The 19,264-nt window shown below is 35.9% G+C and overlaps 1 protein-coding gene across 1 annotated transcript in view; it reads left to right on the top strand.

Annotated features, from left to right (window-relative positions):
• Positions 1-19,023, top strand: part of LOC149817076 (uncharacterized) — a 38,221-nt gene extending 19,198 nt beyond the window's left edge. Inside the window, exons 5-18 of the mRNA XM_089987303.1 lie at positions 14,789-14,896; positions 15,506-15,583; positions 15,709-15,801; positions 15,952-16,038; positions 16,580-16,681; positions 16,770-16,889; positions 17,018-17,080; positions 17,194-17,336; positions 17,419-17,500; positions 17,591-17,649; positions 17,759-17,798; positions 18,052-18,146; positions 18,234-18,303; positions 18,392-19,023. Coding sequence (XP_089843429.1) covers positions 14,789-14,896; positions 15,506-15,583; positions 15,709-15,801; positions 15,952-16,038; positions 16,580-16,681; positions 16,770-16,889; positions 17,018-17,080; positions 17,194-17,336; positions 17,419-17,500; positions 17,591-17,649; positions 17,759-17,798; positions 18,052-18,146; positions 18,234-18,303; positions 18,392-18,463 — 1,212 coding nt within the window. The 3' untranslated portion in view covers positions 18,464-19,023. The remainder of the gene's footprint in view (positions 1-14,788; positions 14,897-15,505; positions 15,584-15,708; positions 15,802-15,951; positions 16,039-16,579; positions 16,682-16,769; positions 16,890-17,017; positions 17,081-17,193; positions 17,337-17,418; positions 17,501-17,590; positions 17,650-17,758; positions 17,799-18,051; positions 18,147-18,233; positions 18,304-18,391) is intronic.
• Positions 19,024-19,264: the final 241 nt, after the last annotated feature.

The following is a 19,264-nucleotide window of genomic DNA, read 5'->3' as shown; positions in this document are numbered from 1 at the left end:
TAACCTAGCTTTGTATCTTTTTAATGACCTATCACTCTTAGTTTTGACTTTATAAACCCATCTACGACCTACAATTGTCCAAGTGTTAGCTTTGTTGAGTGCTTCTAATTCAAGTCTCATAGCATCAATCCAATGTGGATGCTACTTGGCTTCTTTAAAGTTGGAAGGCTCATGATAGGAATGGATCATCATTAGACAAGTTCTATAATTTGGGGAAAATGAATCACATGACACAAATTTTTGAGGTCTACTATTCCTACAAGATCTCCTAGGTAGGGATTCTTCTACTAGGTCTTCTAAGGAAATGTTTTGTGAATATATGTCAAAAGCATTTTGATGTTCATTTCCCTCTCGCCGAGTATTTACATGGATATCATTGGGATTTTCATTGTGAGAATCATCATTTTGATGAGAATTGACATCACAAATAGTATCGTTAAAATCCTTAGACTCATTTTTAGGTAATAAGTCAAAGGAAAAAGAATAATCAACCTCTTGGGTTTTTGAGATTCAAATCCATTTTGTTCTTCAAGAAAAGTCAAATTTCTTGAAACATAAAGTTTGTTATTTTTAATATCATAACACCTATATCCTTTTTTATTTTCACCATAGCTAATAAAAGCGCATTCAAGAACTTTTGGTGAAAGTTTATCTTGTCCTTGAAAAAGAACAAAGCATTTACAAAAAAAAATTCTTAAAATTTTGAAATCTGGAGATATTTTGAACAATTTTTCAAAGGGAAAATCATTTTTTTTAAAGATGAAGATGATATCCTATTTATAAGATAAATTTGCGAAAATAGCGGTTTCAGCTCAAAAGTTCTTTGGAACATTTTTAGAAATAAGAAGAGTTCTTCTTGTTTCAATAAGATGCCTATGTTTTCTTTCGGCAATGTCATTTTGTTGGGGAGTTTTAAGACAAGATCTTTGATGAATAATGTCATTTTGTTATGATAGTTTTGAAATTCATTTGACATATATTCGCCTCCGGAATCGAATCTAAAAATGGCTATATTGTTTTAAAATTGATTTTGAATAAGGATATAATTTTTTTTTTAAATAAAAAAATTATTGGATTTGTTTTTAATAAAGTAAACCCAAGTATATATAGTGAAATTATCAATAAAGACAACATAATATGAATATCCTCCTTTAGACATAACGAGTGTCGGTCCCCGTACATCCGAATTCACTCATTCAAATGGATTATCAGAAATAAAGTTGCTATGTGGATAAGAGAGATAATGCATTTTCCTAAGAATACAATCATTGCATGTAAATTCTTTTTCATTATAATTTTTTTTCAAAAAAAGGAAAAAGATACAACTTAGAGACACTAGGATGACCAAGCCTTTTGTACAAAGTGACAACATCTTTTAGATTGGACATGATTACAAAATGATTTGAATGGCAAAGACAAAAACCCATGTAATATAGGTCTCCTCTTCTATGGCTTTATCTCAATCCGCTTATCAGACCGAAGGTCCTGCACATAGTAATTAGTTGATGAAAAAGAGACACTACATCCAAAATCGGTTATTTGAGAAACAGAGAAAAGATTTAAGTTGGGTTTTAAAATAATTCTAATTTTTGGAACATAAAATTCTCTGCCTTTGCTTAAGAAATTTTCAAGGTTTCCCATCCATTTAACATCTAATGATGTTCCATTGTCCGTGGAAATGAATGATTTAAAAGAATTAAGACTTTGTTTGGATAAAAAAAGATGCACGTGGAGTCATATGAAAGGAGGCACCTGAATCAAGAATCCAAGAGGACATACTGTGAATTGATAAGACTGCGACACCAGAGGTGGAAGGTGAGGAAGAGTTGTTTCTCATGAATTGTTGGAGAGTTTTCGTAAGTTGAGCAATGGTGTCCTTTATGTCTCTATCTTTTCTTGATTCGTCACTTGAATTGCTTGGACTGTCTCCAACAGAAGCCACCTTCTTTTTAATCTTAAGACAATCGGGTCTAAGATGTCTCGGTTCATTACAACAGTGACGTAATTTTTCTGCCTCCACTAAATTTATTTTTTCAAAAGTGAGGAGGTTTATATGTCCTCATGTTATTTTTCGTTTAGATACCGCATGGACCTCATCAAAGTTTTTTTAAAGAGCTAAGCGAGTTTCTTCTCGGCATAGATCGGCAAAAATTTCACTAAGAGGAGTAGAAGCCCTAGTTCAAATTCGGGACGAAGCCTGTGAATAAATTGAAAAAATCTTTCTCTTCATTTCCTCTTGCCTCGTGGCAATAACACTTCCTCTCCATTGTGGTTCAAGGAGAGCAAGTGTTAAAATGTAATTATATACATATATATCAAAAAATATATGTATATAGTTGTATATTGTCATAACCTTCAGGGGCATTTTTGTCTTTTTATCATATGTACTTAGCATAATCCATTTGGGACTTTTCTTTTTATTTTTTTATTTTTTTACTTTTTTCTTTTTACCTTTTTGACTGTTTTGACCATGGACAAAATTGATCATATTATAGGACTGTTGGGAACCTCCCCAACAGTCACAAATGTGACCGTTGGGGAGCTCCCAATAGCTCTATTGAGCTCTCCCCTTTGTTGTATAAATAGGGGACCTTCTTCCCTCTTATTTGTATTGTTCTTTAGAACATTTTATCAATAAAATACATTATTTATTTTATGTTTGCTTGTGCTCTCTTGTGCTATTTTGCCTAGGCATATCGTGACTGTATTTAGCCAATTAGTGGCTTGTTATTGCGTGTTTAAAGATATCACTTGTGATCCCTCATTTCCTTACATGGTATGAGAGTCCATTGGGTTCTCTTAATCTTGGAGGTCTTGCATTTGGAGGAGTGAAGATCGTGATTAAGGTGTATTGTCTTTTCTTCCTCTTTACCTCTTTCTTTTCGTCATGGAGTATGAACCAAGAGTGGAGCTCTCCTTCAAACTCAATGGAAGCAGTTACTTAATGTGAGCTTTGGCCATAGAAAATCATCTTAGAGGAAAGAAACTTTGGGGCTTTGTGATGGATACTAATCTTGAACCATCATTAAAGCTTACCAAAGTCGAAGGAGGTGTTGATAAAGCTCTTGTTGGAGATTATCAGTGATAAAGTCATCAAAGAACATCAAATAAAAGTAGAGGATTGGGAAAGCAACCATGCAAATATTTTGGCATGGTTTATGAACACTGTTGACATAAAAATATGTGCCAATATCGCCAAATTTAGAAGAGCCAATGAAGCTTGATTCTTTCTTAAGGGTATGTATACTAAAAACGTTCTTGTTGGACAATATTTTTGTTAAGACAAGATTAGATCTATTAAGCAAGGGGACATGTGTATTCGAGATTATTTTAGTATTTTGTCTCCTCTTTGGGATGAATTAGCACTCCTTGAGCCAAAATGGGTGGCTCCCAAAGATGTTGAGATTAGAAGAGAGCAAATTGAGAAGGAACACATTTTTCAATTCCTTTATGGTCTAAGATCGGAATTTGCAAAAGTGAGGTCTTCTCTTCGTAGAATCAAGGCTATGCCTCTTGAAGATGCTCTTGCTGAGGTATGTCAAGAGAAAACCTGCCTTGGCATGACAAATAAAAATGATGATGTCTTGGACGTTACTAGGTCGGATTCTAATGTAAGGTCCTATAAGACCCCTCACTTTGTAAAAAAAACAACTATAACGGAGAGTTCATCTATAATAGTGGGTATATGAAGGGTGCTACTTGCCATTATTGTAATGAACTGGGACACATTAGACCAGTATGTATATCCAAAGCTTAAAGGCAAAGTCGCTTCCGTTGGAGAAATCACACCCAAGAAACAAGCAAAAATGGTACAGATATCAAAGACATGCTTAGTCAAATATCCGAGGCACTTCAACAACTTCTCAAATCCTCTCCTCTGTCGAGTGCTGTCATTTCATATTCTTCGTCACCTCTAGGCATGTGGATTCTGTAATGAAGCGGATAAAATCCAATACACATGCAAGAACACACTACTTGATTGAATCACCAATCCACCCACACAAGGGTCTAAAGAATTGCTATTGCATATATTCTATGTCACAGGGATTCGGCTAGGAGGGTGCCGCACCCGCGTCGACGCGACTCGACGCGGGTGCGGGTGCCGCACCGGGTGCGGTCAACTCGATCCTGGGTGCGTTGACCGCACCCAGGATCATTAATGTCCATTTTTAAAAAAAAAAAATTTGCCCAAATGGGCTTCGAAATTTTTTTAAAAAAACTTTATGCTAGTCTGTCAGCTGCTGACAGACTAGCATAAAGTAAGTTTTCACAGCACAGCTGCTGACAGCAGCTGTCAGCATAGCTGCAGCAGCTGACAGCTGCAAAGTTTGAAAAAAAAAACCCGCCTATTCGTCAACCCCCTTTATATATATATATATATATTACTTATTACATTTTTGCCCCTGCCGCACCCCCGCACCCAGGTTTTTTGGAAGTGCCGAATCCCCGCACCCGCACCCATGTGACATAGCATATATTTACTCATGAAAATGAGTTGAGAAACTACAAGGCCTGTTTATAATACAAAGCCACATGGGGAGCAACCCAAAGTAGTTGTTGGGCTGCTCCCAACGATCATAAATATGATTGTTGGGAGCCGCTCCAACAACTACTTTGGAGTTGCTCCTAATACTTCAAAAGTTAAAAAAAGTGAAAAGTGAAAAACAAAAAAAGAAAAAAAGAAAAAAAAGAAAAATAGATCGTCAGCCCCTAATGGACTGACGCCTATTACAGCGAAAATGCCAAAATACCCTTGATGGGTATTTCGGTTTATAGTTAAGTATATATATATATATATATATATATATATATCTTAACACCCTCCCTCAAACTCATGGTACAACCACCAAGATTTTGCCAAGTAGGAAGTGGAATCTGGGTGACGGTAATGCTTTGGTGAAGAAATCCGCTAGTTGGTATTCTGATGGAACATAAGGCAATGTGATAGTCTTTCGCAAGAACTCTTCACGAACGTAGTGGCAATCCATCTCAATGTGTTTCGTTCTCTCATGAAATGTATGATTGCTTGCAATGTATACAGCGCTCTTGTTGTCACAACACAATTTTGAAGGTTCTGCAGTATGAACCCCCAAGTCTTCGAGAAGTTGTATCAACCAAACTAACTCAGACTTAGTGGTCTCCATGGCACGATACTCAACTTCAACGGAGGAGGGTGATACCTTCTGCTGCTTTTTGCATCGCCATGAAATTAAAGAGTCACGTACAAATACACATAAACGAGTGGTTGAGCGTTTATCATTGACATCCCTTCCCCAATCTGAATCAGAATATGCAATAACTTCTAGTGAGGAAGATGATGATAAAAACAAACCAAGATTAATAGATTTTTTAATATATCTAACAATTCTCATTACAACGCTCATATGCTATAGTGAGAGCATGCTGAAATTGACTAGCAAAATGAATAGTGTGGGATATATCAGGGCGAGTAATAGAAAGATAAGATAAAGCCCCAATCATCTGTCTGTAGGGCGTTGGATCTTGCAAGGGCTCTCTATCATTTTTTTTCATTTTGACATTTATGACTTTCGGAGTGTCGATCAATTTTTCATCCGAGAGTCCTGATATTTCAATGATCTCTACTGCATATTTAGTATTTGACAAAAAATAACCACGATGTGAGTAAGTAACTTTTATTCCAAGAAAGTACCGTAAAAAACCAAGATATGTCATATCAAAGTTGGCTTTAAGCACATCTTTGATATGATTAACTCCCTGCTTATCATCTCCTGGGATTATCATATCATCTACAGACAATAGTAAAATAATAGTAAAATCATCATCCTTGTATTAGAAGACTTAACAAACAATGCAGTATCGGTAAAACAGGATCTAAAATGAAGTTGTGTCATCACATCACTAAACCTATCATACCAAGCCTTTAAAGCTTGTTTTAGGCCATACAAGGGCTTACGCAATCGGAGAGTCTCCCCATGTGCTAAATTCAGGCTAGGTGGAGGATCCATGTACACTTCTTCATCTAGATTATCATTTAAAAATGCATTTTTGACATTTATTTGAAATATAGGTCATTTCCTAATTAATGTTATAGCAATGAGAGTTCTAACAGTAGTCATGCGAGCAACTTGGGCAAATGTCTCATCATAGTCAATCACATATTCTTAACTATATCCCTTTGCCACTAACCTAGCCTTAAATCTTTCTAATGTTCCATCGTACTTATTTTTAACCTTGTAAACCCAACTGCATCCTATAGTTTTTCTTTCTTTAGGTAATGTTTGAATCTCTCAAATTTTTGCTCTTTCTAATGTTTTTAACTCATCATTCAGCCTTAACCCATTCACGATGATGCTTAACCTCATGATATGATTGAGGTACAACATACGAGTGAATAGCCATTAGGCAAGATCTATACCTTGGTTCAAAGGAATCGTATGAAACAAATCTACTAGGAGCTTTTGAAATTCTTATGGATTTTCTAACGCTAGAAGGGTCTTCTTCTTAGCTTTGAGAGTATCTTTTTAAAGTACATGGTGGATGACCTTCGGTACGTCGAGCATAGGTTTGTAAATTATCGTGAGATAGGTCTATATTGACAAGACTTCTACTCACATTCTCATTTGCCTCGTGTATGACTTGGCTTTCATGAATATTTTTACATTTATCATTGACTAGATAAAAAAGGAACAAATAGTCACAACTCTCTTGGATATTATCCTTGAAAAATCCTTTTTCATTTTTTAGAAACGTAACATTTCGAGAAACATACAATTTGTTTCTTTCAATGTCATAACATCTATATCCTTTTTGGTTTTCGGCATAACCCAAAAACACACAAGGAATTGCTTTAGGAGAGAGTCTACCATTCTTGTTGGTAAGAATAAAACATTTACACCTGAATACCCTCAACCTTTTGTAATCAAGAGACGTTTTATAAAGCTTTTCAATAGGAGAAACATTTTCAATATTTTTTTAGGGCATTCTATTTATTAAATAGACCGCCGTAAGAGCGGCTTCGACCCAAAAAACTTTGAGAACATTTCTAGATACTAGAAGTGTTCTAGTGATTTCAATAATGTGTCTATGCTTTCTTTCGGCAAGACCATTTTGTTGAGGGGTGTACTGACACAATTTTTTATGTATAATCCCATTTAAGTCAAGATAATTTTTAAATTCTTTTGACATAAATTCTCCTCCAGAATCAGTTCTGAATATTTGAATATTGGTTTTAAATTGATTTTGTATATGACTATGAATTTTTTTTAAACAATCAAATACTTTCGATTTGTGTTTTAAAAAGAATATCCAAGTGTGTCTACTATAATTGTCCACAAACACAACATAATAAGAAATACCTCCTTTGGATACGACCGGTGTGGGTCCCCATACATCCGAATGCACTAATTCAAATGGGTTCTTAGTTATAAGATGTTTTGTTCCAAAAGGTAAATACTTCATTTTGCCAAGAATGCTATCTTCATATACAAAATTTTTCCTTTTACAATTTGAAAGAAATGGAAACAATTGTAATTTGGCCACACTAGGATGTCCTAGTCTTTTGTGCCAAATTTCTATAATTTTTTTTCACAAAATTACAAAAAAGTTGTTTTGGCAATTCAAGATTGTCCATAACATAGAGGTCTCCTCTTCTATGGCCTTGTCCAATCCGCCTTCCCGGACTGGGGTTCCTGTATTAGATAATCATTAGATGAAAAAACTATTTTGTAACCATAGTCCGCAATTTGAGAAACGAATAAGAGGTTTAAGTTCAATTTTGGTATTACTCTAATATTTGGTATGTGAAAGATAGGTATTTTTTTTATAAATACCAAAACTTTTGATTTTCAAAAATGTGTCATCGGCAGTAGAAACACAAGAATCATTTGAGTTAAACTTGCATTCGGTCAATATGGACTCATTAGGGGTAGAATCATTTGAGTTAAACTTGCATTCGGTCAATATGGACTCATTAGGGGTCATATGAAATGAAGCATCGAAGTTTAGGATCCAAAAGGTCTTACCATGGTTGTCACTTGTCGATATGGTCGCTCCCGAATAAGGAGATTGAGATTTAAGCATAGGTTGCAACACTTCCATTAATTGAGCTAAGGAGAGTGAACCGATGCATTTGGAGTCGTCAACTTCACTTCTTTCAACCGAAGCCACTCTTTTGTCTTCTTTATAATCCTCCTTTCTTTTGTGACAAAAAGGTTCGATATGTCCCGGTTCATAGCAGTGATAACAAATATTTTTTTCACCTTTTTTTTTGAATCATGATCACCCCTCTTTTCATAGTTGTTGGGGTTTCTGCCATTCTCATTTCTTACAAAATGAGGTGGTTTATAACTCTTTGTATGATTTCCGGGCTTTGACATAACAAGCACGAATTCTTCATTTTTAAAAGCGGACAGTCTTTTCAATCTATTTTCTTCCATAATTAATTCTTCAAGTGTCTCAACTATGGAAGAAACCCCTCTTCTATGAAGAAGGGCGAATTTAGTTTTTTCAAATTCGGGCTTAAGCCCATTTATGAATTGATAAAACTGCTTTGCTTTGATTTGATTTTCGTGGAGCTCAACATCTTGTGGGCAATGTCACTTTGGCCCAAGAAGAGCCAATTCATCCCAAAGGAGAGAGATGCATTATAGTAATCTCTTATGCTCATGTCCATTTGAGTCATTGTCCTCACTTTATTTTAGACATTACAAATATGTGCAATATCCTTAAGACTATACATGTCTTTAAGGTATTTTCATGCATCACTAGCGAAGTCAAACTTTGTCAAACTATAACATTTGTGAATGTCCACACTATTGATGAGTCATCCAATAATTTTAGAATGACCCATCCTTCATTCTTTCCATCTTTTCTCGTATTCGGAAACGACATTAGCCATTTTCTCTTCTTGAAGCAGAACTTCTTTTTCATTCTCCAATTTTGTAAAGATAAGTTTAGGCTCCTTTTTCGGTGCCGTCAATCAACCCCCAAAGCCCCTTTTCCCATATTTTATGTTTTATTATGAAATCCCACATCACATAGTTGGTGTTATTTAGGCGTATGGGAATGGAGACTGTCACTTTCCTCTCATTCTCCATTTGCAACAAGAGAAAGCGAAATAGAAGAAAATGAGGAGGAGAGAAAGAGAGAAAAGGAATGCAATACAAGACTTTTTGGAGATGGTCCGCTTTCCAATGCAACAATCAGAATTTCGATGTACTTTGCCAAGTCCACGATCCTCCTCTTGATCACGATCTTTCTTCTAACAAACGCCCTTTGGAACACCAAAGCTTTGATACCATGTAATGAAGCGGATAAAATCCAATACACATGCAAACACACTTTCAATCAAGTAGAATACTTGATTGAATCATCGATCCACCCACACAAGGGTCTAAAGAATTGTTATTGCATATATTTACTCATGAAAATGAGTTGAGAAACTACAAGGCCTATTTATAATACAAAGCCACATGGGGATCTGCCCAAAGTAGCTCTTGGGCTGCTCCCAACGGTCATAAATATGACTGTTGGGAGCAGCTCCAATAGCTACTTTGGAGCTGCTCCCAATACTTCAAAAGTTAAAAAAGTAAAAAGTAAAAAACAAAAAAAGTAAAAAACAGAAAAAAGAAAAATAGATTGTCAACCCCTAATGGGCTGACGCCTATTACAATGAAAATATTGAAATACCCTTGATGGGTATTTTGGTTTACAGTTAAGTATATATACGTATACGTATATGTATATCTTAACAGATTCTTGACTCGGTACTTCCTTTCATATGACCCCTTATGAGAATGCCCTCTATGAAGTTTGCATTAATTCCACTTCATCTTACATTTCAACGGCCAATGAAACTTCCTTAAAAATAAATAGTATGAAACTCGTGACTCAAAAATTTCTTGTTCCAAAAATAAGAGCTCTAAAGTTAAATTTAAATATTTTTTCCATCTCTCAAATTTCTGATCATGATTGCAAAATTTCTTTCTCATCTAAAGAGTTCACTGTGCAAGATCTCCAACCATGGAAGCTGATTGGGAAAGGCCATAGGGGTAGGCGATCTTTACTTTATGGATTTTTTGTCCCTTCCACACAAGTCATTTTGTAATTATGTACAAGACAAAAGTATTGATACTTGGCATAAGAGACTTGGGTATCCTAGTTTTTCGAAGATGTATTTCTTTTCTTTATTGGAAAATATTTGTAATGAAAAAGATATATCTTGTAAAGATTGCATTTTTGGAAAAATGAAAGTTGTTCCCTTTCCTTGTAGAACTTTTATTTTTACTCGACCTTTTGAATTAGTGCATTCGGATGTATGGGGTCCTTCACCGATCATATCAAAAGGAGGTTACTCCTATTATGTTATTTTTGTTGATGATTTTACTAGGTACACATGGATTTATTTTTTAAATCTTAAATCGGATGTGCTTTTTTTCTTTAAGGAATTTCATTCAATGGTTAAAAATCAATTTTTTAGCAACATGTCCATTCTTAGATCAGATTCGGGAGGTGAGTATATGTTAAATGATTTTCAAACTACTTGAAATAAAATGAAATTTGTCATCAAAGATCTTGTCCTAGAACTCCAAAATAAAATGAGTTAGCAAAAAGAAAGCATAGACATATAATAGAAATCACTAGGACTCTTTTGATTTCAAGAGACATTCCAAAATTTTTTGGGCTGAAGCCGTTTTAACCTCAACCTACTTAATATAAATAGTATTTTGTCTTCATTACAAAATGTCTCTCCATTTGAATAACTTTTTAAAATGACTCCCGATTTTAAAAGACTAAGAATCTTTGGTCGTAAGTGTTATCTGCTTACCCATAAAAATGATAAACTATCTCCCAAAGCCATTGAATGTGTTTTCTTGGGTTATGATGAAAATAAAAAAAGGTATCGATGTTTTAATCCAATAAATAACAAGCTCTATGTTTCAAAAGATATCACCTTTCTTAAAAATGAAAATGAGTTTGATAGCAAAGAACCTAAAAAAGAAATGGATTATTCATTTCTATTTGATCTATTGCCAAGACATGATTTGTCTAACTCTCTTTTGAAGTGTTTGATTCTTACTTAGATAATGACTCTAGTATTGATCATTCCATTGTTGATGAAGTTAGTCATCAACATGAAAGTTTGAATGAAAATGCATCAAATGATATACTTGTAGATACTCGACGGGGGGAAGGTAATCACCCATGTTCCCTTGATAAGTTCTCTCAAAACATATCCTTAGGGGAATCCCGACTTAGGAGAACAAGTCAAATCTCTAGTGCTCCAAATAGATTCGTGTCATATGACTTATTCTCTCCAAACTTTAGAGCATGTGTAATAACTCTTCACTCTTATTATGAGTCATCTCATTATAATGATGTCAAACAATACGCTGATTGGAATGAAGCAGTGAAAATAGAACTTAATGCTCTTAGGAAAGCCAACACATAGGAAATAGTTGATCCTCCTTTAGGCAAGAAACCTATAGGATGTAGATGGGGGTTTAAAGTCAAAAACAAAAGTGACAGATCATTAGAAAGATATAAAGCAAGATTAGTAACCAAAGGATATGCCCAAGAATATGGAATAGATTATGAAGAAACCTTTTCTCTTGTCACAAGAATGACTAGTGTTCGAAATCTCATTGCCATTGCCTCTATTAAAAAATGAGTCATTTTTTAATTATATGTTAAAAATGTCTTTGTAAATGGAAAACTTGGTGAGGAAGTTTACATGGACCCCCTTCAATGGTAATTTAAATGAAAAAATTGTAAAACTTAAAAAGGCCTTGTATTGTCTTAAACAAGCTCTTAAGGCTTGAAATGATAAATTTAGTAATGTTTTGATTAATTTAGGATTTATCTCTTGTTATACTGACACTGCTCTCTTTGTTAAGAAAACAAGTATTACCATTGTGATTCTTCTTCTATATGTTGATGATATGATCATCACAAGAAATGACAAAAAATGAGTTATTGAAATGAAATCAGTTTTAAAGAAAAATTTTGATATGTATGACTTGAGGTTTTTGAGATATTTTTTAGGGATTAAGGTTGCTTACTCTTCTAGTGAATATATTCTCTCTCAGATGAAATTGGTTGTTGTCATATGTGCTAGGTCGGGAGTTTCAAATGAAAAGTAGGCAGAGACCTCGGAAGGTATAAATGCAAAATTAAAACTTGAAGATGGCGTATTGCTTGAAGATCCTACTCCATATCGTCAATTGATTGGATCTCTCACCAACCTCTCTATCACCTGACCTGATATTGCTCATGTCGTTCATACCGCAAGTCAATTTCAGCATGTCTCTACCACAATTCACATGGTTGCAGTTACGTGGATTGTGCGATACATTAAAAACACTATCTTAAAAGGATTTTTCTTATCCTCGCCCTCATCTTTAGGTTTAATTGTCTATACTAATGTTGATTGGGGTGGTGTAACCTAAATGATAGAATCTCAACTATTGGTTTTTGTATTTTTTTAGGAGATTCGTTGAGCTCTTAGAGGTGTAAGAAACAACAAAAGGTCTCGCTATCCTCAAGTGACTCAGGTCTCTTCTCCAAGATATAGGAGTTTTCATCTATAGATTCTCGAAGATGTGTTGTGATAACAAAAGTGCAATCTACATTGCATGCAACCACACATTCCATGCAAGAACCAAACTGCCACTATTTTCGTGATGAATATTTAAAGAGAACTATTGAATTGTCGTATGTCACATCGGAGTACCAACTTGCGGATTTCTTCACCAAAGCCCTTTTTTCTTCTCGTTTTATTTTTCTACTTAACAGACTTTCGGTGATCTCACCGTAAGTTTGAGGGGAGTGTTAAAATGTATGCTATATATATAGTTGTAAATTGTCATAACTCTCAGGGGCATTTTTGTCTTTTTATCATATATACTTAGCACGGTCCACTAGGGACTTTTCTTTCTTTTTATTTTTTATTTTTTACTTTTTTTACTTTTACCTTTTTGACTGTTTTGACCATGGGCAAAATTGTCCATATTATAGGAATAGGACTGTTGGGATCCTCCTCAACGTTTACGGGGAGCTCCCCTTTGTTCTATAAATAGGGGACCTTCTCCCCTCTGGTTTGCATTGTTCTTTAGAGCATTTTATCAATAAAATACATTTTATTTTATGTTCTTGTGATCTCTTGTGCTATTGTGCCTAGGCATCTTGTGACTATGTATTTTGCCCATTAGTGGCTTGTTATTGTGCTTTTAGAGATATCGCTTGTGATCCCTCATTTCCTTGCAGCAAGTTCATCCCATAGAGGAGATACAATATTATAATAGTCTTTAATACTCATATCCCCTTGCTTGGTTTCTCATACTTTTCTTATAAAAAATATCTAGTAAGATTTTTTTTAGTGTCCCTACCTTTCATAAGAACCATGCTTCATTTTTCTTCTTAAATTTGTCTAGATTAGCACAAATCTTGAGATCCACATTATTCATTAACCATGCCAATATTTTGGCATGCTTACTTTTCCAATCTTCAACTTTGGATTTGATATTCTTTTATAGCTTTGGTTTTTTCTTTATCACCCAAAGTTTTTTCTTCATTTCCTTCCATCTTGGTGAGCTTTAATTGTTGTTCCGAAACGGTTCCACGTACATGTCCCCAAAGTTTCTTTCCTTTGAGGTTGTTTTCCGGTATCTAAACCTTGTATGGTTGGTCACATTCAATTTGAAAGAGAGGTCAATCTTTGCATCTTTGTCGGCCATTGCGGAAGAGTTGAAGAAGAACAAGTGTGAAGATTAATAACACTTAAACACAAAAGAAAGAAGTCCCAAGAGCTAGGGGTTCTAATATCATGTAATGAAATACAAGTGTCAAAAAATAATATCACAAAGTGACTGCAAGAAGGCACAATCACTTAAGCACAATGTCTCTAATGGACATGATACAATATGCAACAAAGGGCAAACACTAAACACACACAAGAGAGAAGAGAGAACTTGAAATAATAATGAAACTATTATTGAATTGCTTGACAAAGCATTATTGAGAGAAGGGGAGAAATCTCCTTTATATACACCTCAAGAAGGGCCAAGGGGAGCTCCCAAAAGAGTAGTTGGGAGCACCCCAACAGTCACATTTGTGACGGTTGAAGAGAGTCCCAACGACTCTTAAGGGAATCCCCCTTTACCCCTTTAATTAATAAAAAGAAAATAAGAAAACAAAAAATACAAAAATATCCCTAATGGACGTGTCTATAGATAAAAAGACCAAATTGCCCCTAGTGGGCATTACAAAAGAGATATATATATATATATATATTTTTAACATGTGGGTACCCTAATTTCACCAAATTAATGATGACCATGATGATGGAAAGGAGAAAAATGAACTAACAAATCATAGTTCAACTCAAAACCAAAGCATCCATCACATGGATAGGCACAAACTGAGCAAAATAAACGAAGAAAAGGCCCTAACAAAAATGAAGTAATTGTCAGTCCACTTTTTTTTAGAGAGAGAGAAGAGCTTCCGATTAGACACAACCTGTGCCTAGTTGGTCAACTTTAATAACAAAACGTGATAATGGACTTTTCTTTTAATTGCAGTTAAGTTGGGTTAGGTTGAAAAAGGTTAGCGTCCTTGGTGGCTGAAAATGTGGGATGCTTGTCATGGTACTTTTTGTGGAATAAATTTTTGCATTGAATGTGTCCTCTCCCTTTGATCATATCCTTGAGCCTAATGTGGATTAAATTTAGAATAGCCTTGGCTGTTGTTATTTTCATAGGTTAGTTGAGTTTTTCATTATACCATCTAATCATATCATTCTTCTATGCAGGTTTGGGATGCAACAGCTGCAGACCCGAAGTTGCTAGTTTTTCTAAAATCATACCGCAATACTGTTCCTGTGCCAAGGCATTGGTGTCAAAAACGCAAATTCCTACAGGTGAGAATCATGTCAACTGTCAACATGATATGAACATTTATAATGTGTGCATGGTTGAGGGGTACACACTGCATGTTGAAGAAGTGGAACATAAAAGGGGGTGAGGGAGGATAGAGATCGATAAGCTTTCACCCTCTTATATCTGGTTCTTGCAGGGCCACTGATCACCAGCCATACAAATCATGGAGCCAGGACTTGTCATTATTTGCAAAGCGAGAGCCTTGAATGGCTTCTCTCTTGATATTAAATGTTGGGGTGGGTGATGGTCTAGTGAGCATGTATTATACATGTTGGCAAAATAAAGAGCACTATGCCACTCCCACACTAGGCTAAATGTTCTCGTCAGGATGCTCATTGTGGAGTTGTCTACTTGGTTCTGCACCTGGGATAGTGGTTTTGTCCTATTTGGCATGAAGCCTGAATTTAAACTTCATGTCCTCCAAAATACTTGACTGAATTGATTCTTTTTGTTATTGCAGAGGTTTTGGCTTTGTCATCACCTTAAGATTCTCTTTGTAATTGGGGCATGACTAGAATGGGAAATAACTACTATTTGTATTTATTGAATAATTGGAAAGATGATCCTTACCCTCTGTTCATTATTTGTAGGGGAAACGTGGTATTGAGAAACAACCATTTCAACTTCCTAATTTCATTGCCGCAACTGGAATAGAAAAATTAAGACAGGTGAGAGATTACAGTAAACCATTTTTCAATTAATAATATGGATTTCTGCAAGTCATTGATCTTTTTGTGCCTGCTTCAAGCTCTTCTTTTTCTTTCTGTCTGTTTTTGGACAAACTCTTCTGTAGGCATATATTGAGAAGGAGGACAGCAAGAAGTTGAAACAGAAACAGCGGGAGCGTATGCAGCCCAAAATGGGAAAGATGGATATTGATTATCAGGTACTTACAATGCTCTTTGTAAATTTGTGCCAATCTGCTATGTTGCTGATTTTTACCCAGCGAACACAATTTAGGTGCATGTTTGTCAAGATTTTTTATTTTTTGTAATGGGAACTGATGGTAATTTGCCGTACCATTTTTCTTTTGCAGGTTCTTCACGATGCCTTCTTTAAATATCAGACAAAACCAAAACTTACCACCCATGGTGATCTCTATCATGAAGGAAAAGAGTTTGAGGTATCACTTTTATGGTTCATTAATCAAATTCACTTGCTAGGTTCGTTAAGTATAGGAAAATTTATAATGTACAGAGGGCACAACTTCTGTTACGCTCATTTTTCCATCACTTCTTCCCAATCTAGGGGTTATCTTTCCAGAAACCGGTAACCCTACTTTTTAAAATAAGACATCAGAGAGTAGCATATAACATATAGAAATACACGTTTGGATGTCTTTCATTATTTTTCTTTTTATGTATACAAAGAATATTTAGAATCTTGGTTGGAAGCTGGCAACCAAGTGTAGTGCTCTGAGATAATGCCAGCCATCAATCTCTAATCCCATTTGTCCTCCATTTTACATTGTTTTTTGTCTAGTTTCTTTCATCTTTTATTCTGTTTTATCTGTAAGTCCAATGTCTTATTTTGTTTCTGTGTTCTGTATGCAAATTTTTTTCCTAATTGACCACTTTCATAAGTTTTTACTATTTTCTGGATAATAGCATTCATTAGATTATATCATATATTTGATACTATTACTGATTGGTATGGCTTTACAGGTAAAACTGAGGGAGATGAAGACGGGGATTCTGTCCCAGGAACTGAAAGAAGCTTTGGGGATGCCTGAAGGTGCACCTCCTCCTTGGCTTATCAATATGCAGGTGCATAAAATGGTTTTGCTGATGTTGTACATGCCAACCTGTTTAAAATAAACCTTTTGTTGTTTACTGATTAATCTATCTTTTCCAGAGGTATGGCCCTCCGCCATCTTATCCACACCTGAAAATTGCTGGCTTGAATGCACCTATACCACCAGGGGCTAGCTTTGGCTATCATCCAGGAGGTTGGGGCAAGCCTCCTGTTGATCAAGTGAGTTGGTTATCACCGTCCCCATCCCCTGTGTACATACATGCATGTGTGTGTCTCGGGGAGATAGAGAGAGACTGCACATCAAGTGAGCTGGTTATTTGGGCTTATGTGTTGTCTTTTATGTGTAGGATGGAGTTCCCTTATATGGGGATGTGTTTGGAGTCTACCAGCAAGAACAACCTAACTATGAGGTGTGCAAGTTATGGTTCCCTTTCAAGAGTCTTTGTGTTTTCTTCTCTGCTGCATGAGTGAACCATGATGCAAGTTGTTTTCAATGATGTGCTGTATGTGCTCCTGGTTGTAGGAAGAGCCTGTTGACAGAAGCAAACATTGGGGTGATTTGGAGGAAGAAGAAGAAGAAGAAGAAGAGGAAGAAGAGGAAGAGGAAGAGCAAATCGAAGAGGAAGAGTTGGAGGAAGGCATTCAATCAGTGGATAGCCTTTCTAGGTACTGTACTGTTCCTTCAATGTATCTGATTGTGGTTTCTCCATTTCATGCATTTACTGTTTGATTTATATGTTTTGCTCAGCACGCCAACTGGTGTGGAGACTCCTGATGTCATTGATCTCCGGAAGCAACAGCGCAAAGAGCCTGAGAAGCCTCTATATCAAGTGAGTGTAATGGGAAGAGTTTGTCTGCCATGCATTATTTAATCTTCAATCTGTGCTTAACTTGTGTGCCTTGAATCTTCTGAGCAACAGGTTCTTGAGGAAAAAGAAGAAAGGATTGCACCAGGAACCCTTCTTGGCACAACACACACGTAAGCAGTTAACATTCCATTTGATGAATAAAAGAAATCTATAGCAATTTCTTTGGATTTCTCTTTCCATTTAAATTTTCTGAAGGTTATACATGCACCTTTAATTCAGGTACGTGCTTGGCTCAGCAGACAAAAATGCTCCTAAAAGGGTAAGCAGTTGATGAATTATGTGATGTTTTTTGGTTTAGTCAGTGACGCAGGTTATTAACGTTTTAATAGACAAGTGTATTATTGGTCAAAAGGGGATTAAAACACCAGATCTATTTTTTTTGTAAATTTAGTGGTTCTTAGTTCCAATGTCCACTCGATTCGAAAAAAATGAATTTTCCTGTATTTGGTTAGTGTCAAATGAGTTGATTTCATGAGGTTCTTACCTTGTACCATGTTTTATCATGAGAGCAGGTTGATCTTCTTCGAGGACAGAAGTCAGACAAAGTGGATGTCACCCTCAGGCCTGAGGAACTGGAGGCTTTGGATGATGTCACCTTGGCGGCCAAGTAAGAATTTCATCTTGACCATTGCATGTTTGCTGGTTGAGCAAAGATTTGTCATTTATTGGTTCATACTTGGGGTACTGCGTGCAGGTATGAGGAGGCAAGGGAAGAAGAAAAGCTACGGAATCAACGAGAGGATTTCAGTGACATGGTGGCGGAGGTGGGTCATCGACAAGCAAATAGAAACACACTGGTATTTGTTTGCTCTCATGTTCTGGCTTTTAATTTATTCTACTTGGATGGTGCAGGCTGAGAAGAAACGAAAACGCAAGATGCAGGAGAAGGAAGGGAAGTCAAAGAAGAAAGACTTCAAGTTCTAGAAAGAGCGGAAATGCAACATGGATCAATTTGGAGACAGATGGGATGATCTGTGCCAAGAATTGAACCAGAGTCGAATTGAAGGCAAGGATATTGAACTAGGAAGAAGTTTTCACGAGCAGATGCATTTGGTTTCTTGGAGGTTGAGATGTGTAGGCAAGCTGTTAACTCCAGTTGCTTCCTTCCTCCATGAGTTTACAATAACCATTTGCATGCTGCCTATGTAGTCTCTCGTAATCTTGTTTTTGCTAATATGGGAATGATTCAAGTTCGCTCTTGGTAACATAGTTGTTTGTGATTTTGTTGTGATCCTCTCTAGATGATGCTACATGTACGAGCGACATTGTATTAGAGCCTTATGTTTTACATGCCACAAAATCAGAAATCGGGTGATGCAGCCCAAGTTAGGTAGTAAGCCTTGTTTTGCACAATTGAGATCTGTAAGGCATGAATTATCATTGGAACAGATTGTATCTTCCATGATGCGCTTTTGCACATTGTGATCCTTCTGTAAGCTAATATATGGAAGGTGTGGTATGTGTGACAATATTTTGTACCGACATACCTGGAATGTACATGCACTGATACATGTCGACAGATATCATACTCATAGTTCTCTTTTTTGCAAAGCATAATCTGAGAATGAGGTTTGATAGGATGGTCCGGCTTTGCCTCATTGATTGGGATTTTGTAGGTGCACAGAGTGTTTCTTGGCTTTGTTGCCCTTGTTGGTACTAACTTCCGAGTTTTTTTCCCTTTTTTGTTTCTTCTCTGTTGGTTTTTGTTCTAATTTGTGTTGTTTA

The sequence above is a fragment of the Nuphar pumila genome, chromosome 14 (assembly GCF_984573655.1).
Source record: "Nuphar pumila chromosome 14, dmNupPumi1.hap1.1, whole genome shotgun sequence".
Lineage (NCBI taxonomy): Eukaryota > Viridiplantae > Streptophyta > Magnoliopsida > Nymphaeales > Nymphaeaceae > Nuphar > Nuphar pumila.
Note: the sequence above shows the minus strand (reverse complement) of the source record. Positions and strands in the feature narration are given on the sequence as shown.